Source organism: Prionailurus bengalensis, chromosome D2 (assembly GCF_016509475.1).
Source record: "Prionailurus bengalensis isolate Pbe53 chromosome D2, Fcat_Pben_1.1_paternal_pri, whole genome shotgun sequence".
Classification (NCBI taxonomy): Eukaryota; Metazoa; Chordata; class Mammalia; order Carnivora; family Felidae; genus Prionailurus; species Prionailurus bengalensis.
In genome coordinates, this window is record NC_057351.1 from 60,204,718 (window position 1) to 60,231,030 (window position 26,313).

Here is a 26,313-nt window from a genome sequence, read left to right on the forward strand (position 1 = left end):
TTGATTTATATATTTGGGTGCTTCCACATTGGATCATAAATGTTTACAGTTGTTAGGTCTTCTTGGTGGATAGACCCCTTAATTATGATATAATGCCCTTCTTAATCTCTTGTTACAGTCTTTATTTTAAAGTCTAGATTGTCTGATATGTTTGGCTACTCCGGCTTTCTTTTGTCGACCATTAGCATGATAGATGGTCCTCCATCCCCTTACTTTCTTTCTTTTTTTAAAATATTTTTCAATGTTTATTTATTTTTGAAAGAGAGAGAGAGAGAGCATGAGTGGGGAAGGGGCAGAAAGAGAGGGAGACACAGAATCTGAAGCAGGCTCCAGGCTCCGAGCTGTTAGCATAGAGACCGACGACCGACGGGCGGGGCGGGGGGGGGGGGGTTGCACTCATGAACTGAACCGTGAGATCATGACCTGAGCCGAAGTCAGATGCTCAACCAAGTGAGCCACCCAGGCGCCCCTCCAACCCCTTACTTTCAATCTGAAGGTGTCTTTAGGTCTAAAGTGGGTCTCTTGTAAACAGCATGTAGATGGATCTTGTTTTCTTACCCATTCTGTTACCTTATGTCTTTTGATTGGAGCATTTAGTCCATTGACATTTAGAGTGAGTGGTGAAAGATACAAATTTATTGCTATTATGTTGTTGGTAGATTGGAGTTTCTGGTGGTGTTCTCTGGTCTTTTCTAGGCTTTGTTGCTTTTGGTATGTATGTATGTATGTATGTACGTACGTATGTATTTATCATCTTTTCTCCCCTCAGAGAGTTCCCCTTAAAATTTCTTGCAGGGATGGTTTAGTGGTCACAAACCCCTTTAATTTTTGTCTGGGAAACTTTTAATCTCTCCTATTTTGAATGACAGCCTTGCTGGATAGAGAATTCTTGGCTGCATATTTTTCTGATTCAGCACATTGAATACATCCTGCTACTCCTTTCTGGCTTGCCAAGTTTCTGTGGATAGGTCTGTTGAAAACCTGATCTGTCTTCCCTTGTAGGTTAAGGACTTTTTCCCCCTTGCTGCCTGCACAAAGACTGATATGAAAATAGCATTGTTCATGAAAACCACAAACTGGAACAAACTAAATGTCTATCAAATGGCAATTGAATAAACAATTTCTTTATCATGTAATACTACTCTGCACTAAAAAGAAATGAGGGGCACCTGGGTGGCTTAGTTGGTTGAGCGTCCAACTTTGGCTCAAGTCATGATCTCACCGTTCGTGGGTTTGAACTTTGCATTGGGCTTTGCGCTGATGGCTTGGAGCCTGCTTGGGATTCTCTCTCTCTCTCTCTCTCTCTCTCTCTCTCTCTCTCTCTCTCTCTCTTTCTCTCTCTCTCTCTCTCTCCCTCCCTCCCTCCCTCCCTCCCTCCCTCTTTCTCTACCCCTCCCCTGCTTGCACACACACACGCTCTCTCTCAAAAATAAACAAACATTAAAAAATTAAAAAAGAAAAAAACTTGGGATTTGTTGGGTGATTTGGAGGGGTGGGGGCAAAGAATGGAGGTTCGTTGTAGATTGAAACCAAGGACAATTCTATGAATCTTATTGATAGGAAGGGTAGACCAGAGTGAGAATAAAACTAATTGGTTGGGGCGCCTGGGTGGCTCCGTTGGTTAAGTGCTGACTTCGGCTCAGGTCATGATCTCACAGTTCATGGATTCGAGCCCCACTTCCGGCTCTGTGCTGACAGCTTGGAGCCTGGAGCCTGCTTTGGATTCTGTGTCTCCCTCTCTCTCTGACCCTCCCCTGCTTGTGCTCTGTCTCTGTCTCCCAAAAATAAATAAACTTAAAAAAACAACAACCTATAATTGTTTAAGAAGCAGCTGCCACCCATATAAGCTGGGAGAGGGGATGTTCAGAGTTTTGTGGGTTGCAGTGACCCTGACTTTGTGCTTAGGCACAATTATGAAGTACCTTTGTTTACTCTCTATCATGGTTTCAAAGTGACTTGGCTGTTCATAGTCTGAGATTGTTTATGTTTAGCAGAATCACGTGGCCCAGGTGTGAGCACCAGGTCAACCTCTAACGACACTGAGGCCTAGCTGGAAATGTCAGCCTGACTCCTAGATGTCAGGGGCTCTTTTTTTCTTTGTTAGGCTGAAACCAGTTCCTTGGGCTCCTGGTCAGAGAGGGTGATGATGTTGATAGCAGCTGGATATGGGACAGGCTGGGATCGGGGAGGCCTTTGAGAAGAAAGGCAGGTGCAACCCAGAAGACAGAGACAATCCTTAGCAGGACTGGTGAGCAGATAGCACAGCCAAAGCCAGGGCAGCTTCTCTGTAGCCACTTCCATCACTCACGTAACATCTGTTTATTGCTGCCCCATCTCTCAGAGCTTCCTCACAACCTGGTCTGGTGGCATGGACAGCAGGGGTCACTCTTGTGTGCTCTTGGCACAGCCGTGGCTTCCATGACTTCATTTGTCCAGTAACAGTTCACAAGTGAAGAACTGAGGGTTCTTCAAAGACCACTCAGATGCAGGCTTGCTCTCAAAAACTTTGAAATGTAGTTTAGACTCTGAAGAACCTGTGGAGAGTTTTTTTCTGGACCCTAGCAACATCCTCTCCCTCTGTTAACTCCTTAACCAGTGTTTTTCAGATTACAGGATGCAGACTATTAGTGGGTCATGATGGGCATTTTTAAATAATGAAATACAATGGGATAAAAATATCAGACACACATGTACGTGTAAGGATATGTACATGTCGAAAGACGTTTCAAATACATGTGTATGTATGGGGTCACAACATAACATATATTTCTCCTTTTGTGTCTCAGTCAAAAAATTATGCAAGCCACTACCTTATACACTAATATTCCCCCACGGGGGTTGTAGCTTCTTCAATCTTCTTACTCACATTAATTGTTCCCAAATTCTAATGAGGAAGAGAATCACCTGTGAAGCTTGTTCAAACTATAATTTCCAAGCCCTACCTACTTCCAAATATATTCAGATTCCGAAGGCTGGGGTGAGGCCAAGGAGACTTCATTTTTAACAAGCTGGAGATTTTAGTGTAAATGGTCTACGGACCCCAATTTAAAAGGCCCTGCTTGACCTCTCCCTGGCCAATTTCATCAACAGCCAGGAGGAGTTCAGTGTCCTCTACCCTGAGTGTTGAAGGCAGATTGATAGACTGAGTTCTAGACAACTGGTTATTGCATTCTCTGATTTGGATGTTCCACTGGCACCTTGCATTCATAGGGCCCAAACTGAACTCATCTCTGTCTCATCCCATCCCACCTTTAAAATTTATTTCTCTTCCATTATTTCTCATATCTGTGAGTGGATGCACTATATACCATGTCAGCCAAACCAAGATGAAGGAGAGAGGGGAGTCAAAGATGGACCCCCAGAGTTAAGCCTGAGCACAGGGCTGGCTTCATGGATGCGCAATCTGTGCGACCACACAGGGTCCCATGCTTAGACGTGCCCTACACTTACTTGGTTTCATGTTGTGCTGTGACCATCTTGAAGGTCTTCATAATTTTTGAACAAGGCACCTTGTGTTTTTTATTTGGCACTGGGCCCCGCAAATTATGTAGCCTGTCCTGCCTAGGAGCTTGGAAGCCTGGTGGTAGTGACTTTCATAGAAATAGGGAAATCAGCAAAAAGAACAGGTCTGGGAGGAAGGTGAGCTGGGTTTCTACACCTGAATGTAAGCTGTCTGTAACTCAGATCAGCCAGGGGGAGAAGTTCAGTGAGAAGTTGGAAATGTGAGCAAGAATAGAGAAGAGAGGTCCCAATAAAAGATAAGTAATTTGTACTTTTCCAAAAGGAAGTAAAAGGTAAAGTCATGAAAGAGAATTAGATAGCCAGGAAAGGGAGTGCACAGTGAGAAGGAACAAGGAAGAGGGACAGGGCTTTCAGAAAACAGTAGCATGAAAGAGGTGAGAAGTATGGGAAGAAGAACCAGCAAAGGCACAGGAAGAAATATAGAAGCAAAACCAAGGCAGTAAAAATATGGGGGAAAGGAGATGAACCTGACAGGGATGTGCAGGATCTGAGAGAGGGAAGGTGGAAGCAGAAGAGCCAATGTAGTGATAGAACACATGGAAAAGAAAGTCTTCAATCTGAGACGTTTCAATACATTTATTATTAGTTTTGAACATTTACTGATTATAAAAATAATGTTGATAGTATCCATATCCCACCATCCAGACAAACTATTAGCATTTTGGTGCATTTCCTTCCAATGTTTGTTCTCAGCATAGTTTTCTTCTGTATTTTTTTCTCTAGAGAAAGTTTGCAAATATTCTATCTACATTCTTCCACGTTTTCACTCCACAAATCTGAGATCATACTATACCTAGTCTCATTTCTTACATTTAAAAATATTTTTACATCCTATCCGGAGTGCTTCCTACATCATTAAAAACTTTTTCTTGGATACGTAGCATTCCAAAATCTTGGATCATCAATTTCAAAATATTTTGAAAGACAGGAATACCTGGGTGGTTCAGCTGGTTAAGCGTCCGACTCTTGGTTTTGGCCCGGGTCATAATCTTGCAGTTTGTGGGTTTAAGCCCCACATCGGGCTCCGTGCTGACAGTGTAGAGCCTGCTTGGAATTCTCTCTCCCTTCTCTCTCTGCCCCTACCCTACTTGTGCTGTCTCTCTCTCTCTCTCTCTCTCTCTCTCAAACTAAATTTTAAAAAAGCTGTAAAAGAATATTATAAAAGACAATTTAAAATACTCCTAATTTTTTTCTGTAATCTCACCCGCCCCATAAAATGATTTCACATTTTAGTGTTTCTTTTCAACTTCAATCCTGAGGAACATCACTTTTAGATAACTGAGGTAATAGGATAGATACAGTTTTAAATATTGTTTTCTTTTACATTATTTTACAAACACGGTTTCGTGTTTCTCCATGTTCTGGTAGGTGCACTGTTTTGTATTGTCAGTGTTTAATAATTTAATCTTCCATGAGTGGGTTCCAGTTCTCTATTAAGTCGTAATGACATAAGTATTTCAGTACATATAGATTTTTTCTTTTGGCCTATTTCACTGGGTTTTAAATTTCTAGGTGAAGGACTGGGTCAAAGCATCCCAGCTGACTCTTGCTAAGTGTTACCTAAGTGTGCTTCTAGGAGGATTAAGTTAATTTACCTGGTCACTAGCCAGGTATGAATATATCTGTTTCTCAAGGCTTTGACTGGCGTTAGGTATTTAATTTTTACTCAGTTTAATGGCTGTTAATTGGGACCATACTATACATACAGTCTTTAATTTTCATTTCCATAATTACTAAGGAAGTTGAGTCTTTAAATATATATAATATATATATATAATGTTTAAATATATGTATAAATATATAAATAATGTTTAAATATATATAATATATATAATGTTTATTGTTTGTATTTCCTCTTACGTGCCTATTCAATTCAAACCAACAGACATATTTTGAGCGCTGTCTGTGTGCCAAGTGCTGTGTGCTCCCCTCAAGAATGAGGGATCTAACAAAAATGACCATTTGGGATAGGGTGGGGAAGCCAGGTAGTGTAGAAAATACATAACTAACTTTATGCCATTGCTAGAAGCACAATACTGGCAGACAGTCTGGCAAAGTCCTGTAGGTGGAAAACAAAGAAGCAAAGGGTTGACCCTGTTTGAAATAGGTTAGGCTTTTGTAGGGCAAGTGACATTAGAGCTAAGGCCAACAAAGAGTAAGATCTGTCCAGGTGAGAAAAAGATGTCTGGAGAAGTGAAACAATATGGAGAGAGGTAAAGGGGTTGAAAAACATAAAAATATATTACTTGTGTTATGGAGTGGTGATTTTTCCCTAATAGCTGAAATGAGGAATGCTGAGGCTGAGTGATGATGGGACACTGGCTGGTAAGGAAGGGTCAGGCTAACTTCAGGATTCTGACCTCTGCCTTGAGGATTTTTTTGTTCTTAAAGAGGAATGACAGGAACTAACGTGTGTTTTAGGAAGATCTTTTTGGAAGCTAATGAGAGGTGGATTTGGAGACAGTGAAGTCCATAATATGAGCCTATCTATATCTTTAGCCACTTACCAAGGGCCAGAGATAGGATTCAAGATAAGTTATTATGTAGTATGCACATTAACTCTTTATTTGGCCTTCTTAAAATGATTCCCATTTTGTAGTTTTCCTTTAAAATTATTCTAAAATTGTGGTAAAAATAGGGGCACCTGGGTGGCTCAGTCAGTTGAGCATCTGACTCTTGGTTTCAGCTCAAGTCATGATCCCAGGGTTGTAGGATCGAACCCTGCATCGGGCTCCACGCTGAGCTTCGAGCCTGCTTGAGATTCTTTCTCTCTCTCTCTCTCTTTCTCTCTCTCTCTCTCTCTCTCTCTCTCTCTCTCTCCGCCCCCGCCCCTCTCCCCTGCTCATAGTCTCTCTCGCAAATAAAAAGATTATAATATTGTGGTAAAATATACGTAACATAAAATTTACCGTCTTAACCATTTTTAAATGTTCAGTTCAGTAGTGTTAAGTACATTTCACATTGTTGTGCAACCAATCACCAGATCATGACTTTCCTTTTAAGTTTAGCTGAGTTTTATTAAAAAGAAATAGAAAATTGTACAAATTTACTTTTTAAATAATGATTACTGATGTTTACTTAACTTTGTATAACGTACTTTTTTTTTTTAATTTTTTTTTCAACGTTTATTTATTTTTGGGACAGGGAGAGACACAGCATGAACGGGGGAGGGGCAGAGAGAGAGGGAGACACAGAATCAGAAACAGGCTCCAGGCTCTGAGCCATCAGCCCAGAGCCTGACGCGGGGCTGGAACTCACGGAACGCGAGATCGTGACCTGGCTGAAGTCGGACGCTTAACCGACTGCGCCACCCAGGCGCCCCTGTATAACGTACTTTAACACATGTGATCTCATTTGATCCTCATAAACATCCTTCTGAGGTAGACATTATCCCCATTTTACAGATGAGAGAGCTGAGGTCTAGAGGTAAAAGATTGGATAAGCTTGGTATGTTTATCCTGGAGAAACAAAGAGTGTCACCCAGCTTTATAGGCTGAGGATTTCACCCATCCAATCAGTCATGCAGCAAATATTATCAGAGTATCTAGTATGTACCCAGTGTTAGGAGAATAATGTCAAGCAAAATAGATGTATTCCTTGTATTTACGGGGCTCAAGGACTGGCAGGGGAAACAGGCAACAGGCATTCACCAAGAAATCATGAGGGGCGCCTGATTGGCTTGGTCAGTGGATCATGCGACTCTTGATCTCGGTTGTGAGTTTGAGCCCCACGCTGGGTGTAGAGATTAGTTAAAAATAAAAATCTTTAAAAAAAGAAATCATAAAAATAATGAAGTAATTATAAACTCTCTTCGAAGGAAAGAAATACCATGCTATGAGAACAATTTATATATAGTAGTGGTACCAGACCAAGTCGAAGGGTCAGGGAATGTTTCCCCTAGCAAATAATTTCTGGAGGTTTTACTTCTTCTTCCCCTCTCCTGCACATCTCTCCCCCAAGCTTCATCATTAAACTTCACAGGGAGGGGCTGCCTAGCTGGCTCAGTCGGTAGAGCGTGCAACTCTTAATCTCGGGGTTGTAAACTGAAACCCACACTGGGTGCAGAGATCACTTAAAAATAAAATCTTTAAATTTCACAGGGAAAGACAATGTAAAATATCTTCATCTGAGAGAAACTCAGAACTGAGTATACATATGCTATATGAATTTGTAAACTTCTGAAATGATTCACCCTGACATTTCCATGTGTCTAATCCACAATGTCTTTTCCTTGACATTATATGATTTGTATACTGCCCCCATCCTTGTGAGGTAGGCAGGCAAGTATGACTGTCTATATTTTACGGATGAGGAATGTGAGTCTCAAAGAGGTTAGATAACTTGTCTAAAAACACATGACTAGTTTATGGTAGAGCTGAGATTTGAATTCAGGTCTTGTACCACCTAGATGGTATTATTCTTATAATATTCATTCTTTCACTTATTCATTTATCCATCAAACATGTACCCGTCACCTGAGTGTCAGGCTACATATGGAGCAGTCAAGAGCCACTGAAGGATTTGAAGCAGGAAAGCAGCATGGTTTCCAAAGTATGGTCTGAGTGCTCGCTTCGGCAGCACATATACCAAAGTATGGTCTGGGATCACTCACGGGGTCTAAATCTCTGAGATTGGGTAATCTCAGATCAGCCAGGTTTGGAATTCTTTTCCAAATCTAATGCAATACAGAGAAAGAATCACTGTATTAGAGAAGGAGGTGGTGCAACCAGTTAACATGACTAAGGTAGTGGCTGTAGAGCGAGACAACCAGGTGAGAGGTGATGAAGTACAAAGACAAAGGGAGGCATTTGAGGGTCATTTAGACAGCATTGGCAGGATTTCCCACTCTACTCTTTCCTGCTCCAGCTTGAAACCCTGTAATAACCTTTGAGAGGAAATGGGGTCACCCTCTGGGCTTCTGGGATTATTGTCTTCAGGTTTCCTGGATGAGTGGATGAGGTTCAGAGAAGTGGAGCTGGGATTCCTACCTGGGTCCTCAGGCTCTAGTGTCTTTGGGCTTTATTGCACATAGCCATTTATAACCATATCCCCACGTAAAATATTTATATTTATGTCGCTTGGCTCTTGTTTTGCAAATAACCATCTTATCTCAAGCTGCCTTCAAGCCTTGTATTTCTCCCTCAGTTTCATAAAGCCTAAGAGAGAAATAAGGGACAGACAAGCAAGGCTCTAAAAGCTTTAAAATATTTACTTCTTGGGACACCTGGGTGGCTCAGTCAGTTAAGCATCCAACTTCAGCTCAGGTCATGATCTCATGGTTGGTGGGTTCGAGCCCTACATCAGGCTCTGTGCTGAAAGCTCAGAGCCTGGAGCCTGCTTCAGATTCTGTCTCCCTCTCTTCTTCCCCAGCTCGTGCTCTATTTAAATAAATAAACGTTAAAAAGATTTTTGTTAATCTTTATTTTTGAGAGGGAGAGAGGGAGAGAGAGAGCGCAAGTGGGGTAGCAATAGAGAGAGAGAGAGACACAGAAGCCAAAGCAGGCTCCAGGCTCCGAGCTGTCAGCTCAGAGCCTGACACCGGGCTTGAACTCACGAATGGCAAGATCATGACCTGAGCTGAAGTTGGACATTTAACCAACTGAGCCACTCAGGCGCCCCGCGTTAAACATTTTAAAAAATATTTATTTCTTTGGTGCTAGGTAAAGGAAAAAATAGATTTGATTAGACAAACACAAACTCTGGGAGAGAATAGTAAGACAGTGGGGAGATGCACTGCATGTCTTCTTCCTATAAACCCTAGAAGGCTTCCAGGAAGCCTGAAGACAATAATCCCAGAAGCCCAGAGAGTGACCCCATTTCCTCTCAAGGTTATTACAGGGTTTCAAGCTGGAGCAGTTAGGGAATTCAGGAAACTGTAAAGAAACCACAACAGCCTCAACAACCATCTCCCCAAACACCAACATCAACAACCTCAACAATAAAACTTACTAACATCCGTCTCCTTCCCGCCCACAACCACAGACCTGAAGGCGGGTAGATGGGACTATTGGGGACTGATCCTCATTCGGGGTTTGGGTTTCCCACAGTCTCAGGGAGGTGGAAAACTGACACCCTTATGCCTGAATGCATGCACCAGAGGCTGAGGACACCCCCACTCTCCTCACTGCCAGGTAGGTCAGGATTGAAGAGAACTGAGGCAAAAGTTATGGTTGGCAGTGCCAGGGGGAGATTAGCCTACCTAGATACTGGCCAGGCCGCAGGGGCTAAACCAAACAGGTGAGGATGCAGGTATGGGAGAAAAGGGTGGGAGAGTGGGCGTGGCGGGAGCCCATGACAGGCATATATGGGGTGGGGCGTGAGAACACCTGGAGGGGAGGCTCCCTTGAGGATAACCAATCAGGAGCGGGTTGCGGCCCAGGGGCGGGACCGGGGGATATCTTGGTCAAGATTGGATAACGGCCTGGCGCTGGGAGGGGCCTCGCGCCGCCTGCGCCCGCCGCTTTGCAATCCGCTTCATATACTGCAGTGGTGGCTGTAGTGGAAGCTGGCTGATTGCGGCGCACGTCCCGGAATCTGACGCTCCTCGCTTGCCGCGGAGTTCCTTGAGTCCGGCGTGCATTTTGTCCTGCCCCAAGATCGCTCCATCCTCTGTCCCCTAGCCTCTCACCTAGCTTCCGAAGCTCCGGACTTGGACGTCTGCTGAACGAAATGGTCACAGCTATGAATGTCTCGGACGAAGTAGACCAGCTGTTCCAGCCTTACAACTTCGAGCTGTTCCAGGACATGAGGCCCTTTTTGGAGGAATACTGGTAAGACCTGGAGAAGGAGAAGGGCCGTGCCAAGGTCCTTACCTTGATGACTGCTATTTGGGGTGGGTTGGGGGTGAGGGAAGAGACACTTGAATGCCTGCAATGATTTTCTTAAAGAGCAAAGGTATCGGACTCCCCTGTAATGGCTCCATATCTGTTGTCCAAGTGCAGGGTTAGCACCTCAAAGAGATTAGATCTGGAAGAAAGAAAGAGGGAGAGAGAGACAGAAAGGGAGGGCGGGAGGGAGAATGGAAGAAAGAGGATGGGGTGAGAAACGTAGGAGGCAGAAACTGAGGGGACAGAGTATAGTGAGAAATGATCTCTGAGGAAGGGGGTTAATCTGAACTCCTACTCCTACTCCCACCCACCTTATAGACGGCTCTCCTCTGTCCTTTGTGGCCATGTGTGCACACGTGCAGGCATAGTGCTGGTGCCCAGAGACAGTCTGCCCTTCAAATTATCATGTTGTTCCCCCAATGCTACATCGTCCCTGCTGTGGAGAAGGAGACACAGCCAGGGAGCTTTTGCAAGATTTCCCCAGGCTCTTTGGCTTTGCCCTGAAGCTCCTCAGAAGTGTTTTTGGGCTAATTTTGAGCTCCAGCTAATTTTCCATGACCCAACCAGGCAGACACTATTGCCACATTCTTCTTGCACCAGAGCCCTGGGTTTGTTCTAGGCATGGGCCAGCAGCCATCACCCATTCACAATTCCACCGAAAGAGTGATAACTACAGAAACCTTGGCCACAGCCCTTGCCCTGTGCTAGGTACTTTATATACCTTAGCACTGCCAGGAGAGGAGTGTTATTTCTCCTTTATAATAAGGAAACTGAGGCTCAGAGAACTAAATAGTTTTTCCAATATCACACAGCCAATAAATGACAGAGATGTGACTCCAACCCAGAGCACTCACCTTAAGAGATGGGTGGGTACTCCTCTAATGAGCACCCACCTGTAAGCCCATCCCCTCTGCCTTCTGCCTGCCAGGGCAACCTCATTCCCCATAGCTCTGGTCTACCTGCTGCTCATCTTTGTGGGGCAGAACTACATGAAGGCACGGAAGGGCTTCAACCTACAGGGGCCTCTGATCCTTTGGTCCTTCTGCCTTGCAATCTTCAGGTAAGACACCCCCCCCCACCTCCACTCCCTGCCTATCCTGTAGACCCTAGACCCTCATTTTATCCTTAAAAGCTTTCTAGAGACCCCAACTGAGTCAACTCCCTAAGTTGCCCTCTAACCCTCTCCCTAACCCATTCCCTCAGCTCCAGCCCCCTCCCTGGCTTCCACCCACCCACCCACTCGTATTACCCTGTTTTCCTTCTCCCTCTCTCTCTCCATTTTAAAATGTTTATTTATTTTTGAGAGACAGCGAGACAGCAGGGGAGGGACAGAGAGAGAGGATCTTCTGCATGGTCAGTGGAGACCCTGAAGCAGGGCTTGAACTCACGAACGGTGAGATCATGACCTGAGCAGAAGTCAGATGTTTAACCGATTGAGCCGCCCAGGTGCCTATACCCTGTTTTCCTTCTTCCCCAGGCCCCATACTGATAGCTTCTGTTCTATCTCATGAGAACTCTTGTGCTCATGGAGTCTGTGTACTTTTAACGAATTTGCCCAGCTTCTAATACTCTCAGCATCTAACACCCTCTCCCAAGACCTTCCAATAACTTCTCTAGCCCCTCCTTCCCATATTTCATCCCCGAAACTCCTTCCATCTCCTCCATCCTGTCACCCATCCCTACCCATCCCAAGAACCCTATTCCCTAACTCAACTTTCAGTCCAGTCTTCCAGCATTCCCTGGTCCTTCCCCTAGCCCTCATCTCCTCTAGATTACTGGTTGGATCTCAGAAGTTGTGATCCATTTCATTGGAAGTGGGGGAGAAGTGGTGGAGCTTGGGACAGTGATCTGCCAGGCCAAGGAGGAAGGGTGAATTGGTGTCTGGGGATGACCCTTACACCTTTTCCCTCTCTCCTATTTCAGTATCCTGGGGGCAGTGAGAACGTGGGGCTATATGGGGACCGTGCTACTTAGGGGCAGCCTAAAGCACACTGTTTGCTTCTCCGTCTTCATCCAAAATTCCGTAATCAAATTCTGGTCCTGCCTCTTTCTTCTCAGCAAGGTCATTGAACTTGGTGAGTGTCAAGGCTTTGTCTCTCTGGTGCCCGGTCAACTGCATCCCTCCTCAGTGCCCCCCACCCCATCACATGGAGAGTGCCTCCCCCCACCCCTGGGTCCTAACAACACCTCTTACCAAAGCCCCTCTTTAGATTATTTTCCACAAAGACCCCTCCCCATGCCCTGAGAATTCCCTCCATTCCCCTACAGCCAGTGTGGAGGGTGGTTCCAGCACTGGGTGGTATGCCAGCTATGACTCCCCATCTCCCAGGAGACACGGCCTTCATCATCCTGCGTAAGCGGCCACTCATCTTTGTACACTGGTATCACCACAGCACAGTGCTAGTGTACACGAGCTTTGGATACAAGAACAAGGTGGCTGCAGGCGGCTGGTTCATGACCATGAACTACGGTGTGCATGCCATCATGTACATCTACTACACTCTGAGGGCTGCCAAAGTGAAGTCCCCCACGTGGTTACCCAAGCTCATCACCAGCCTGCAGATCCTGCAGATGTTTATGGGAACCATTGTCGGCATCCTAACTTACATCTGGAGACAAGAACAGGGATGCCACACTACAACGGAACACTTCTTCTGGTCCCTCGTTTTGTACACGACCTATTTCATTCTCTTTGCCCATTACTTCCACCACACCTACATAACGCCCAAGGCCAAAGCCAAGACCAAGAGTCAGTGAAGGGCTGGAGAAAAAGGAGCCCCAGTCTCTCTCCCCACCAAGGCACTGAAGGGCTGAGCTTAGGTTTGGGAGAATGATTAGGATGCCTTTCCTGCATGGTTTTCCCCATGGGATGTGTGCCCCAAGGTGGCAGGAAGTTATGTCAGACAAGAAGTGTCAGCCCTGGGATGGGGTGCAATCTAGTACTTTGATGTTTCCATTTTTAATGTGAAGGCCAAGCAGGTCCTGGGTTGGGGGTAGGACTGAAGAGGATCCCCAGAACTGAATTATTTATATTTCTATCCAGAAATCTTCTTCTTGCTCTATTTTAATTAAAGATTTCAACACGATTTTGGGGGCTTTGGGATGTGGGGGAAGAGGAGGACTGCTGTGATGGGAGAGGGCTGCTGGCAAGCAGGATGATCACTGGGTGAGGAGATTAAGAAGGTGTGTGGAAGGATGAGAGGCTCACACACAGACACTCAAGAACCCTAGGCCTGGTAGGCACTTAATAAATATCTGTCACAGACCAGAATTTTATTGCTATTAGAGGCCCAAGCCCCTCATAGGAACAGTGAGAAACAGGTGCAGAAAGGCGGAGTAACTTATCTAAGATCATAGGCTTCCTAAGTTGCAGAATTGATTCCTGCCAAGTAAGCGTTGGAGACCAGACCTCCCAGTTATCCGCCATGAGACCACCGGGTGGCGCCGCAGCACCAACTTTGGCCAACGCCAGCCAAGTTGCTGGCCCCTAAGCCACACTCAACAAACGCGCATGCAGGTGCGCTCCGTGGGTCCAGGAATCCCCCAGCTTTTCCATCCTGGTGTTGGGAGCTGAGGGGGTGCTGAAGCCCTAGAAGCCCCGGCCCTTCTTTCCTGCACACCCAGCTCTCCTTTAGAAATGGGAGAGCTTGAGGGGAGGGGGCTGAATCGCAACTCTGAATCATCAGGCCTTTGGCAGTCCGCGCACGTTTATTTCATTAATCTTTGAAAATGAGGAGAGGAGTCTGAAGAAGGCGGGGTGGGCCAAGGGTCAGTTGGCCCCTGGGGAACTGGTCCCTTTTCCTGGCCTTAGTCCCAGGGGCGCGGACTGTGTGTAGGGTCCAGTCCACCCCTCAGGGTCGGCGGTGGGGGAAGTCTGTCTCCTGAGCCGGCAGCCTCCCCCCCACCCCTCAGCTGCCCCAGCACCCCTCTCAGACCCCGGGGCAGGGGCAAGCCAGTCTAGACGACCCCAGTCCGGGGAAGCTGTGAATTATCGACCCCGCCCTCGGGGATGGTCGACGGACCGGGCCATTCATACGGGCCGTTCCACGGCGTACTGGCACGGACTGAGGTTGGCGGCCGGGGGCGGCCCGGGCACGGCGGGATAGCTGAAAGAGGCGTGTTGTTTGGCCTTGAGCCTCAGGCTGGCCAGACTCGAGTTACACGGGTCCCGATATACGTAGGGGGAGGAGGCGGCTGCAGCAGCGGCTGCGGCGGCCGAGGCGTAAGGGCAGGATACTGCCCCGGAGGACACTGCGGCCGGAGCCAGCCCGGGGGGCCCCCCGCCCAGGCCCTGCAGGGCCCCGGGCCCTGGCACGGTGCCCGGGGCGGCCGCGGCCGAGGGCACCATGGAGGCGGCGATGGAGCTGGGTGGCGAGAAGACGGGCTGCGATGCCAGAGGCCCCACATTGACCGAGTTGAAGGCGAACGGGAAGGTCTTGGCAGCGAGCGGCGGGCCGAGAGCCTTTGGTGGCCAATTGCCGTACGAGTAGCCGGGGTACACCTCCTCGTAGGGCGGCACCAGCCCCCCGAGCGGCGCGGCGAAGCCGCCCTTGCATAGCTCCGCCTGCTGGCTGCGCTCGCGCTTCCGCCACTTGGCGCGCCGGTTCTTGAACCACACCTGCGGGAATGCGAGAAAGAGTGTCAGAGCAGCAGCCGGGCGGAGGCCCGGGGTCAGCGCGGCTGGCGGCTAGGTCACCGAGACCCGGGTTCGGGCAGGGGCAGGGCGGAGGATAAACGAGACAGAAGTGGTTAGAGACGGGATTGGGCAGCCAGGCCGGGGGCAGGGGCAGCGCACCGCATAAAGGGGCTGAGAACAGTTGTGGGCGGCAAGATTGGGTCGGGGGGGGGGGGGCATGGTCTGGAGGGTCCTGTAGGATGGGGTCAAGGAGGGGTGAAGAAGAGAACGAGAGACAGTGCCGGAGGAGAAGAAACGCGCGGGCTGGAGCGACAGGGTGGAGTCAGAGCAGAGGCCAGAGGCTGGTTCTAAGGAGGCAGTGCGAGGCAGCAGGCGGAGGTCTCCGCACGTTGGGTGTTGGGCCGAGGGTGGGTAGTCAGGGCAGAGGCACAGGCTGCTGGCTCCAGGGCTACTCGATGAGCGGCAGGCTAGAGGGAGGCCAGGGCCGGGGACTGGGCGGGGGGAGGGGGCGGTGCCGGGAAGGTTGCAGGTCTGAGAGGACCTTACCCGCACGCGGGCCTCGGTGAGGTTGGTCCACACGGCAATCTCTTCGCGCGTACTCATGTCGGGGTAGCGGTTCCTCTGGAAGGTCGCCTCCAGTTCCTGTAGCTGCTGGCTGGTGAAGTGGGTGCGCTGCCGCCGCTGCTTCTTCTTCAGGGAGCCGTCTTCCGGGGACCCTCCGGGCAGCGAAGCCGAGGCCTTCTCCGAGTCTGGGGGCCGACATGGGGGCAGGTCACTGGACGCCCAGGCCTGCGCGAACTCTGCGGCTCCCAGACCTCCTCCACCGAGCCTTCACTCCCACCCTGCCTTCCACTCCCAGGTCCCCTCGCCTCCGCAAGAGGGATTGAGCTGCTATCTCCCCTACTCCCAGTAGGGGGTGCGCTCACCGCTGTGCTCCTGGCCCTTGCAGCCGTGTTCTGGGAGTGGCGGGTGGGGAGTGCCCGCATCTGACAGCGAGAGGGCCGGGCTCCGGGCCTCCGCCTCGCTGAGCAGGCCGAACTCCATGGAGGGAGGACTCTGGAAAGGAGAGAAGACACAGAGCAGGTTGATGGGGCTAACATCTCACAGTTATCCCGTTCCCAGTAGTGTTTCCCCTCAAGTTCACTGTCCCCTTTCTCAGCCACCGATATAAGCTACTCTCGTGTGCGTACCCTAGGATAGAATGGGGAAACAGTAGCCCAAGGGGGAGAAGGTGTATACCCAGAAGTTTCATGCACAGATATGCACACCAAACTGTTTTGTTCACTGATGGGCACCGAAAACTCTGCCTGGTGCACAGTTGCTGTTCAATAGATACTTATCAAGTTAATGAAAACTACACTATTGCACACCACATACGTATACCACAACCTCAAAAACTTCAGTTCCCTTTCGCATGTATGTCCAGTATCCCCACAAACTCATACATGCCCCTCAGCTAACATGAGACACTACCTGAACCTCTGTTATTCACTCTTCAGTGGGACAAGTTTGATTCTGAACGAGGCCCAATATGTCTCACACAAGGAAAATCACTGCTATTATTTATGAGTACTTACTATGTGCCTTTACTTCATTATCTCTCTTCTCACAAGAATGCATCGATATTAAGTATTATCACCCTTGTTCCAGTGAGGAAACTGAGACTTGAAGCCACCACTAAGGTCACAGAGCTCATACGTGGTGGAACTGGGATCTGAACCAGATCTGGGAAACTCCTCAGCTAATGCTTTTTCTTCATTTGCTTTTTCCAATTGTGTTCCAAACCCCCTCAGGGACTGGAACTTGGGACTAGCCTCAGGGATAGAGCTCTAGCCTGGCCTGGCTTGAATCTGCTTCAACTAGGGCAGCCTTGCTTTTGCCTGTTTTGTTTATCCTTTCTAGAGAGATAGCATTTGAAGAAAGGGTTCCAGGATCAGAAATAAGTTTGAAAATCCCTGGGCATTCTTGCCTTGTCTGCTTCTGTGCCTACCTGGACACCTATCACACCCTTACCAGTTCTACTCATGCCAGTCTCTACCGGCACTCCCCACCCTCAGCAGTAGATGTGGGCTTCTTAAGGTCATATTCCCACCCTTACTGCCTATCCCAAACCTCGCCTGACTTTGCCCGGGAGACTGCCTGGGTCCCTCTCCAAGTCTCCCCTGCAGGGTCCTCTTTCCTGCTGGCTTTTCCAAGTCCCCTCTGGTGGGATGAGGAGAAAGGAGCACTAGTGAGGTTCAAGAACTCTGGATGCCTCTTAGAGGAGAACCAAAGAAGGCTAGGAACAGAGGAGCAGGATGAAGAGCTAGCTGGGTAGGAGGGGTCCATCTGCCTCCCCATTAATAAGGACTTAATGCAGGCTCTGCAAGGTGGCATTAATGTGGCGGATTAGCCTAGATTGAGATGTGTGTCACTTGGCTGCTCTGAATTTATTAGGAGCCTTTCTCAGGGAGGCACAGATGGGCAGCAGCCTTTATTTGCACATGGTAATGCCCCCATCAACCAGCTGAGAGATGACAGCTGCCCCCGCCCCCACCTCTCAAGCGAGATTGGGCATGGGACAGAGGTCAAGGCAGGAGGTTGAGAAGCAGTCCCCATTCTGTCTGCAGGCAGAGGGGTCTAGACCTTGGACCTTTTCCTAGGTTGGAGAGGTAGGACTAAAGGGGAACCCGGGAAGGAGAGATGTCAGGTTCAGGGTGGGTGTGCTCAGCTTACCTCCCCTTCCAGATCTGCAGTCAGGAATCAGGCTTGGGGCTGCCCCAGTGATGGTCTGATAGAAGGGAAATGCCCTTGGGTGGGGCCTCTGGCAGCCTTGATTGGTAGTTCTTCCCAAATAGCTCAAAAGGCTTAGAACTGGGAGCTGGAAAAGGGGGTGTTCTGAAGTCTCCTTTTACTTCATATCCAAGATGCTCTCGAAATGCAAACCATGCCCCTGACTTCTCCGGAGGCCATGGGAGCAACACCACTGGGAAAAGAGGGATAACTGGGTTCGCCTGAAGGGAAAGCTAAATCCCATGGTGCCATTTGTCCTTCCAGTCTGCTTTGTCTCCAGACTTCCACTATTCCAAACTCCCCTTCCCCCAGCATTCCATACCTGTGTCTTGGTTTCACCCTCTATTGCAGCAGAGGGAGGCAGGGTGAGGAGAGACAAGGGCCAAAGTAAAAGACGAGGCCAAGAAAGCGGACTTCAGGCTGTGTGTTCCCAGAGACAGACAGACACACATGCAGACACACATGGGCCTCCACTCAGACAAAATAAGCACTTGGACTTGGAGCTAGAGGCATACAAACACATACTCTCCCACACATGTGCTCCCACATTCAGGCAGACAGACCCACACCGTCACACAGTCTCCTCTCTCTGTGACAGGGACAGCTGCCTTGGCTGTTTTGGAGCTAGCCGTTACCCTCCCCCCTTCCTGGCCCCTCTGAACCTCAGCTCTCAGTCCCAGGAACTAAGGACTCTATGGGGGAGGAGGAAGCCAAAGGGGCCAGGGGAGTGCTCTATACTCAGTGGTTGCTGGGGGAGAGCCTGTTTGGCTGGGTGGGGAGAAGTCTGAATAAGAGGATGGCTTGGGGGAAGAGGGCAGAAATTGTCCAGCTCCCACCTAGGAAAGTGATTTGGTATAGCCGGAAGAAATTAGGTTTGGAGACAAAGATCTGGGTTCATGTCCTGGCTCCCCAACTTCCTAGCTATGTGTTCTTTACCTCTCTGGACATATTTTTTCCATCTCTAAAAGGGAAAACATAATTCCTTCCCTACCTACCTCTAGTATTGTTATAGGGTTAAAATAAAACTTGATGTAAAAATAAGTGGGGGTAAAACTCTATCCAAGTTGCTTTCCCCTCCCTCCTTACTCATTGAACAGATGTTTATTTGGCACCTCTATGAGCTGGGCACTGAGTACGGTACTGAGGCTAGAGTGGTAAGATCTCATCCTCACATCTGCCCTTGCTTGAGTTCACCTTCCTAGACCCTGAATCTCCCAGTGAAGAATTTCTCTATTGAATAAAGGTAAGTATGAAGCATTTGAGAGTGGAATGCAAAGGTGTATTGTGAATACTCTACCCTACACATAAGGGAGGGCCCAGTCAATAAGGTAACAACAAAATGGACAGAATAACCCAAGCTAAGAGGCACTTTGGGGATCAGGGACTGGTAAAAGAAAGAAGGAAGCTTTCAGGCTCTTGACTGGGGTAGTAACAGTGGGAAGGGCGTGATGAGGCTGAGAAGGGCCTTGCCTGTGAAACTGAAAAGGCAAGAACACCACAGTCAGGCAGGCAACAGAGAGATAAAGGGTGGGGGCGCAGGCCTGTAGCTGACTCGTGGCTGGGTGGGCTAGCCAGGCAGAGGCGGGGGGGCGCCAAGCTGTTGTCTGAGCTGGAGACAGGCTGGCTGAGGATTAAGCTCCCCCAAACTGTTGGAGGTCAGGAAGCTGGGGAGTTGGGACTGAGGCCAGGGGCTTCGCCTCACTCAGTGGACAGGGACAAGCAGTAAGTCTGGAAGCTGCAGGATTGGTTGACGCTGGTAGGAAATACCAGGCAGGGCCAAAGAGAGTCAGGATTTAACGGTGGTGCTGAGTCCAGTTCTGGGAGGGGCTGCCTGTCCCCCCTCCAGCCTTCCTGACACACCCTGCTGGGGATGCACGGGCAAGGCTCCGTGGGGTCAGGGTGACAATCCTAGCCCAGGGAAGAAGAAAGGGCCTGCAGGCGCACTCTGATTCTGAGGTACAGGCTGCCTACATGGAATTACAGGAAGCCTATCATGGACTGCAGCAAGAACAAAATATTCAAGGTATATTAAGGTGGAGAGCAGAGGTCATCACAGGCCAGAGAGTTCACAGTAGGGAGGCCATGGCTTCCAAGAGACCCAAGCTCATGGCAAGAAGGCAAATGCCATGTGTGCCCACTTTTGTCCTGACGCCAACGGGAGAAACTAGGACTACATCCAGAGAGCTCCCAAGTAGTTGAAATAATAATGCCTAAGCAGAAGGTATACCCTAGAACTGAGATGGGAGAAAACCACTGAATGAAGAGGAAGATGGAGGGGATAGAGTTGGGGTGCTGTGGCTCTGCTCAGCAAATAGCAGGTTGGCAATAGAGTATAAACCAGGGCCCTTAACTAGCATGGAGCCCACCTAGAAACCTGGATCTGAAGTGAGGCCCTTAACTTCATCAGGGATGCTGAACACCCAAACCGTCTGGTTTGCCGAACTGCGGTGAGCAAATGGGAGCAAACGAAGACAGCTGTAGAGGAGTCTCACAGCCCCACGAAGAAACCCTAAGACTCAAGTGGAGGCAGCAATGATCTGATGTGGTTAATTTATCAAGGGGTAAGTTAAGGATCAGAGAAATGGGCCCCCACACCCACTCTTCCCCTTTCTTCTTTCCTTCAGCAAATGTTAGGTGCTAAGACAAATCCCTAAGAATGGTAAGGCACAGAGCCTAACTTCTAGGAGCCTGTACAGTCTGGGGAGGCAAACAGGATGGACGACGATAGGCTGAATGGGACTAATATTCACATTGTGGGCGATCAAAGAGATGGAATCCCATGTAAGGTATCAGGTTTTGGGGCTCAGAGAAGGTAGCACATGGCAGAGCTGGGAACTGGGGAGGTAAAGGAGCAGAGGCTTCTAAATAACACAGCAGGATTGGGAATGAGCTGGCAGGTTCAGAGGGCAACAGGCAGCCTAATGTGGCCAGGGTCTCAGTGTGGGCCATGGGAGATCATCAGAGGAAAACAGGTCGGGGGGACTCCAATGAAGGACAAGGGATGATGCTTCAGGTTTGATAGAGTCTAGGCTAGAGCATCTCCAGCTTTTCCATCAAAAACCCCTAAGACCAGTAAGAGAGAACATGACTCTGGGAAACTGGGAGCACAACCTCAAACATCTGCCACCAATATGGAACTTCTTTGAGATCTCCAACCTTATGGTAAAAATTGAAGCAAATTTTGCATTCTGTTCCATACTTAAATTATATTTGTCTTAATATAAAATAACGTTTTCTCTCCAAATCTCCACGTGACATCTTCAAGTGACATCACACACCAGGAAGATGGGCCATGTTTATCTTGCAGCGTCATGCCCCTTCCACTCCTGTCCTGCCCTCTCCCCCCATCCCCCCTTTTGAGAAGCAGTGCTCCAAGCAATGGGAGTCACTGGAAGCTTGCAGGCAGGGGAGAGACATAAGAGCAGCATCTCTGAGACCTTTATTTGGCTGTGGTGAACAGAATGGATTGAGCAGGGGAAAGGTGGGAAAGGGGGCACTTAACTAAAGTGTAAAGAAGGCCCCAGGGAGGACAATGGAAAAGGAGTGGAGAGAGTTTTGAAAGCAGCTCTCACTTACCCCACTGCCTTTCTGTCCCTATCACTCTCCTCATGGGTCCCTGGTCCGTGACCATGGACTAGACACTCCAGATGATCCCAAAGCTCAGGACCTAATGGATCTTTCAGGTTAGCTTCCTTCTTCCTCCCCACCCTCTAGGACTCATCATTTAGAATGAATGGAGAAAAAAAGATTTGGGTGGCTCTGTCCCTTTCTCATGCCTATCCCCAGCTCAGTTCCAGCCTGCTCCCCTCTGCCCTCCTGGATCTGGGTCCTGGGCTCATATTCACAGCCTTGAAGAGGAGGCAGGCAGGGATCAGATCAGATTAGTGGAAGAGTTAAGCATTTGAGGAGCTCCCTAGAACTCTTCTTGGAGAGGAGCAGGGGTAAATGGCAGGCATCAGAAGCTTGGGATAGGGTGTTCCATCTGTCATTGAGAATCTTCCTGTGACTGGATCAGATGCTACCAGGCTGCTCTAGGACTTGAGACCCCATCCTTCCAAACAAAGATTCTGTGGTTACAGGGGACCTACAGTTTGGGCATAATAATAGCAATAATGCTTCTTATTTCTGTGGTGCTTCTCCATTTGCAAAGGGCTTTCAAATACATGATTTCATAGAACTCTTAAAACCACCTTGAGTGTCAGGAATGTGCATTCTCATTTCACCTCTAAGATGAATTTGTACAAGGTTACACAGATTGAAGAGATTTGAATCCAGTTCTCCTAAAACCAGAGTCTGAGTTCTTTCCACGACTTGCCCCCTCCGCTCCAGCAACCATTTGTGGCTCTGACATGCACTGATCCTCCCAAGCCCTGAAGGATTCCATTTCTACTTCCTGCCTCTACCTCCTTTCTGGAAATGAGCTTTGGAAGTTTGCTGCCCACTGTGTGCCAAGGAACATTTTCCTATTCATCCTGAGCTTGCATCACTCCTGTTCTATGAGGCCCCCTCATTTCCCATTTCAGGATTTGGGGAGCAAACAAATCTTCTGCTTATCTAGGCCTTTCATTATTTGTGGATTTCCATCCTATTTCACCTTCCAGAGGCCTAAACTTTGAAGTTTGCTCTCTCTAGCAGCCCCTTGCTCCCCTTTCTGTGAATCATTCTCTGATCCTTCTCTAGGTCCATGACATTCTCCATAAGAGCCAGTGACCAGGCATGCACTCAACTACATGGTTTTATGAAAGGATGGGAGAAAGTTCTAATTTTTGTTTCCACTCATCTTCATTATAATGGTATTGCTTTTTGGCCTTTTTGGCAAATGCAGAACTTTAGGCTAAGGTCTTCAGGGAACCATCTCTAATGCCTTCCCTATTCCTTTCCTGACTTTGACAATGAAATGCCTTTCATTTCACCCATATTTTCAGTGATTTTTCACAGGTGATGGGAGCACAAGCCCCTGAAAAAGGTATCAGAATATGGTGGGAGTAATTGGGGTGTTTCTTTATATTTATCAGAAGCGGGCAAGGGATAAAAAAAAGGTTGAGAAACAATGGTCTAGCCAGTGATAAGCAAACTTTAAAATTGAGGAATGAAGGTGGTAGTGTGGGGCGTATATATTATATGTCATTCATGGGTGGTGGGTGAGAGAGGTTGAGACCCACTTGTTTAGGCTACTCATTGCTAAACACATCGCTTTGCACCTATCCCATGAAAACTCAGTCCCTAGATGGCTTGCTCTGCTGACTTACACAGACAGGGAAAGTTCTCTCTTCTCTGTTCCCTTTAGCTTAACTAGGCTCTGGTTAAAGAGTTGGGGTCAGGGTGGGTGATCACTGTATGGGTCCAAAGGAATTAAGGCCCTTCCCCAACTGCAGATAAAACAAAAGCGACAGTTGGGTGGGCCTGAGACATCCTTCCCCACCAGACTCGGAGGGCCATATAGGCCCCATGTTGACCCCAGAGTCTGCATTCCTTCCTTCTTCCTCTCAGCCACCAGGGTGCTGTTGGGATTGGTGGGGCCGAGAGAGCCAAAAGGGAGACACAACCACAGAGTTTGCTTTGCTAAAGGGCTGCAGTTTTCTCTTCAGGCCTGGGCTTCTGCCCCTTGCAGGGAAGGAGTCTTTAGCCTGCTGACACCCAGGTAGGAAGCTGGGGCTGTCTGGTCAGCTGTATTGGAATTAGGAGTTGACTCTGAGTTTGTGAGGGAACTGAAGCTGTCAGGGGGGCTTGTGCCGACTCCTCCTCACCCTCCTATTGCCCTTTGTGGTTCATTTTTTCCTTTCCTGGTCTAGCAATCCCACCATTGTCTTTCTCTCCTCAAATTTGGATTCTAGAAGTGCGCGGGGATGATGCTCAGATCTAGTCTGGGTTGGAGAGGGAAGGTCCCCCAACGCCACTCCACTCCAAGGCCAGGCCTTTGCTCTCACTCCCTGCTCCCTGTCCCTCTCCCCGCCTCCGCAGCCCCTAGGGGCAGAAACTAGTTTGCGAAGTGTGAGCTGGGATTTGAGGCGACCCACCACAGCGAACCCCACTGCACATGCAGCAGCTGAGCAAGGCGCGGCCGGGTAGATGGACATGCCACTCGGCCAGGGACATTCTGTCCGCCCCTGCCGGACACAGTGCCTGCTCCGGAGAGACCCACCTCGCCTCCCCGGACATTCTGTCCGCTCCGAGCCGCGCGCGCGGCGGACATTCCGTCCAATTCCATGTGGCTCCAGGCCGTAGCCCATCCGGGCCGTGACACCCCAAGCCCGACACGCCAGACCCGCCGGCTAGTCGCTCGGGCTGCCCAGCTTCGGCCCTGCCACCCGCACAGCGGCCATCTGACCCAGTCCCAGCCAGGCTCTCACAACACGGCTCCTATCCCGACTGCGAAGTGGCTGGGAAGAGAAGCGTGTACGACCAGACTCACTCCTGCTCCCAGCCCCTCAAGTCTGATCCCTGGGAGAGGGGCGTCCGGAGCCGTCAGCTGCCCCCACGCTGCGCGGCCGCCTCCAGCTCCCCCCGCTGGCCAGGGCCTCGGCAACCCTGTTTGCTCCCTGACCGCCTGCCCCGCGCCCCCGAATTCCAGGGCTCTTTCTGGTAATGATTTCCCGACTCCCTGCTTCGCGGAGCTCCGGTCCGGGCTTCTTGTCTCCGGCTTCCCTCCGGATCCCGAGTCTCCCTCTTCTCTGTCCCCCGAGTCCTGACGCTGAGTTTCCCTTTTCCTAAGTCCTGGCCCCGAGTCTACAGTACGCCCTCCCAGTCTAGACCCGTTCCCCAGGCACCGTTCCCCAGTTCAGCCACCCAGGTCCTGTTCTAGGGATCCTGAAGTTCGGCCGTGGCCCCTCGGCCTCATGAGCCCCTCTCCCCGCAGGGTCAAGCACTCACAGTGAGTCCCGCAGCAGGCAGACTCCCGGCGGCGGCGGCAGCGGCGGCGGCGGCAGTCTGGAGGGCAGGCAGGGGCCAGGGGCCGGGCACCCGGCCGGGGCGGGGGCCACCCCCCTGTGCCCGGACCGCCGCTCGGCTCCGGCGCTCCCGGACTCGCTGAGGGAGAGAGTGAGCCTCGCGGCTGACTGCCACCCCCCGCCGGCTCCCATTCACTTTATGGCAGCCCAGGGCGCCCCCAGCCCGCGGCTGCTAGCCTCGCGCTTCGGGCCCCGCCCCCTTCCAGCTGCGCCTCCCGGGCTCCACCTTTTCCAGCTGTGAATTTTCAGGCCCCGCCTTCGGGGGAGGGATCGGGCCGGCGCACCGCCAAGAAGCCCGCCCCCTGGCCAATCGGAGGCACTCCTCAGCATCTGGGCCACGCCCTTCCCCACGTGGCTGAAACCTCGCTGAGCCAGAACATTTTGGCAGAGCCAAGCGGGCGAGAGTAAAGTGGGGCCCGTGGCCCCGCGGAGTCGGGGCCCGCCGGCGGCGAAGTGGGGCCAGGGCGCTACTCTGAGCAATGTACAGTGGTGCCGGGGAATTGTACAGTGCAGCCGGGGCGCCAGGTGGGAGGGCGCACGGGCCGGGAGAGGCCACCGGGTTTCAGCGCTTGGTTGTCGCTCAAGTTTCGCTGATTTTCTCCACTTGTCGCTGTCTGTCTCCGCGCTTTTGTCTCTGCTCCAGTACTCCCATGTCTTGCCTTTCTTTCCTCTCCTTTCTCCTCCGCTGCTTTGCTCTTGCTGTTTGTCCCTCTCCTCCCTCCTCTGCCCCTTTGAAAGACTAATTTATCTTTCTCTGTGCTATTTTTCTTTACATCTTTCTTTTCTTCCTCTTCTCAGCTATCTCCTGTCCTGTCCCCCCACCTCTCCTCTTCTCCAAGTAAGGTGGCTTCGTTAAGAAAGCAGGGTTTGGAATGAGGCAAACCAAGGTGTCATTCTAACCCTGCCACCACCACCGAGTGTCCTTGGGCAAGTAACTTATCTACTACCCGCCTACTCCCGCCTACCCCTCAGAATTAAAGGAGGCTCTCATTGTAAGTCAGGGCCTGGGTGGTTCACCTGTTAGTCTACACCCTTGGCTTGCCCAGGCTATGTTCTCACAGGCTTGAGAGGGCTAGCTTCTCCCAGGGTGATACCAGGTTCATCCTGTGGGCAAGATGTGGCCTTGATGCTTACTAGATAGGGAGTTGCAAGGGACAGGACTGATGTGCCAAAGAACATGTGGAGTGAGGCTGGGTTGCTTGGGTGCCCCTGAGGGCCCTAGGCCTTATCATACAGTATGATCCTAAAATAAATCTGACCAGTCATGTCTCTGCCTAAAACTCTGCAATAGCTCCTGATTGTTAAGACAAAGGCTTAGCTCCCTAGTTTGGCATACAAGACTTTCAGGACCCGACCCTGCCTCCCCCTCCCACCCCACCCCAGTGCAAAAGGGTGTTTTTATTAAAGCATGGGGACAGGACCCATGGGCAGGAAGAGCTGCCTGGACCCGACCTTGTCTAAATCTCCAATCTCCTAGTGGTTTCCTGCACACCTCTGGCCTTTCTTCGGACAGTAACATATTCCCAGCCTTCATCTTGCCAACTCCTACTCATCTTCCTAAGCTCCAATCAGGTCTCATTTTCTCAGAGAAAATGGGTTCCTTAAATAC

The 26,313-nt window shown here is 49.7% G+C and overlaps 2 protein-coding genes across 3 annotated transcripts; one reads left to right on the forward strand and one right to left on the reverse strand.

Annotated features, from left to right (window-relative positions):
• Positions 1–9,850: 9,850 nt before the first annotated feature.
• Positions 9,851–13,435, forward strand: ELOVL3 (ELOVL fatty acid elongase 3). Its single transcript, XM_043597344.1, has 4 exons — positions 9,851–10,292; positions 11,278–11,409; positions 12,273–12,424; positions 12,679–13,435. Exons 1-4 carry the CDS (start codon positions 10,192–10,194, stop codon positions 13,104–13,106), a joined length of 813 nt encoding a protein of 270 aa, XP_043453279.1. The 5' UTR covers positions 9,851–10,191; the 3' UTR covers positions 13,107–13,435.
• Positions 13,436–14,035: 600 nt separating this feature from the next.
• PITX3 (paired like homeodomain 3) lies at positions 14,036–24,893 on the reverse strand. 2 transcript variants are annotated; one of them, XM_043597342.1, is made up of 5 exons: positions 24,628–24,893; positions 17,701–17,950; positions 15,912–16,041; positions 15,532–15,734; positions 14,036–14,967 (listed from the first exon to the last, which is right to left on the reverse strand). In XM_043597342.1, exons 3-5 carry the CDS (start codon positions 16,027–16,029, stop codon positions 14,380–14,382), a joined length of 909 nt encoding a protein of 302 aa, XP_043453277.1. In that variant the 5' UTR covers positions 16,030–16,041; positions 17,701–17,950; positions 24,628–24,893; the 3' UTR covers positions 14,036–14,379. The 2 variants fall into 2 exon arrangements, with proteins under 2 accessions (XP_043453277.1, XP_043453278.1); XM_043597343.1 differs by lacking the exon at positions 17,701–17,950.
• Positions 24,894–26,313: the final 1,420 nt, after the last annotated feature.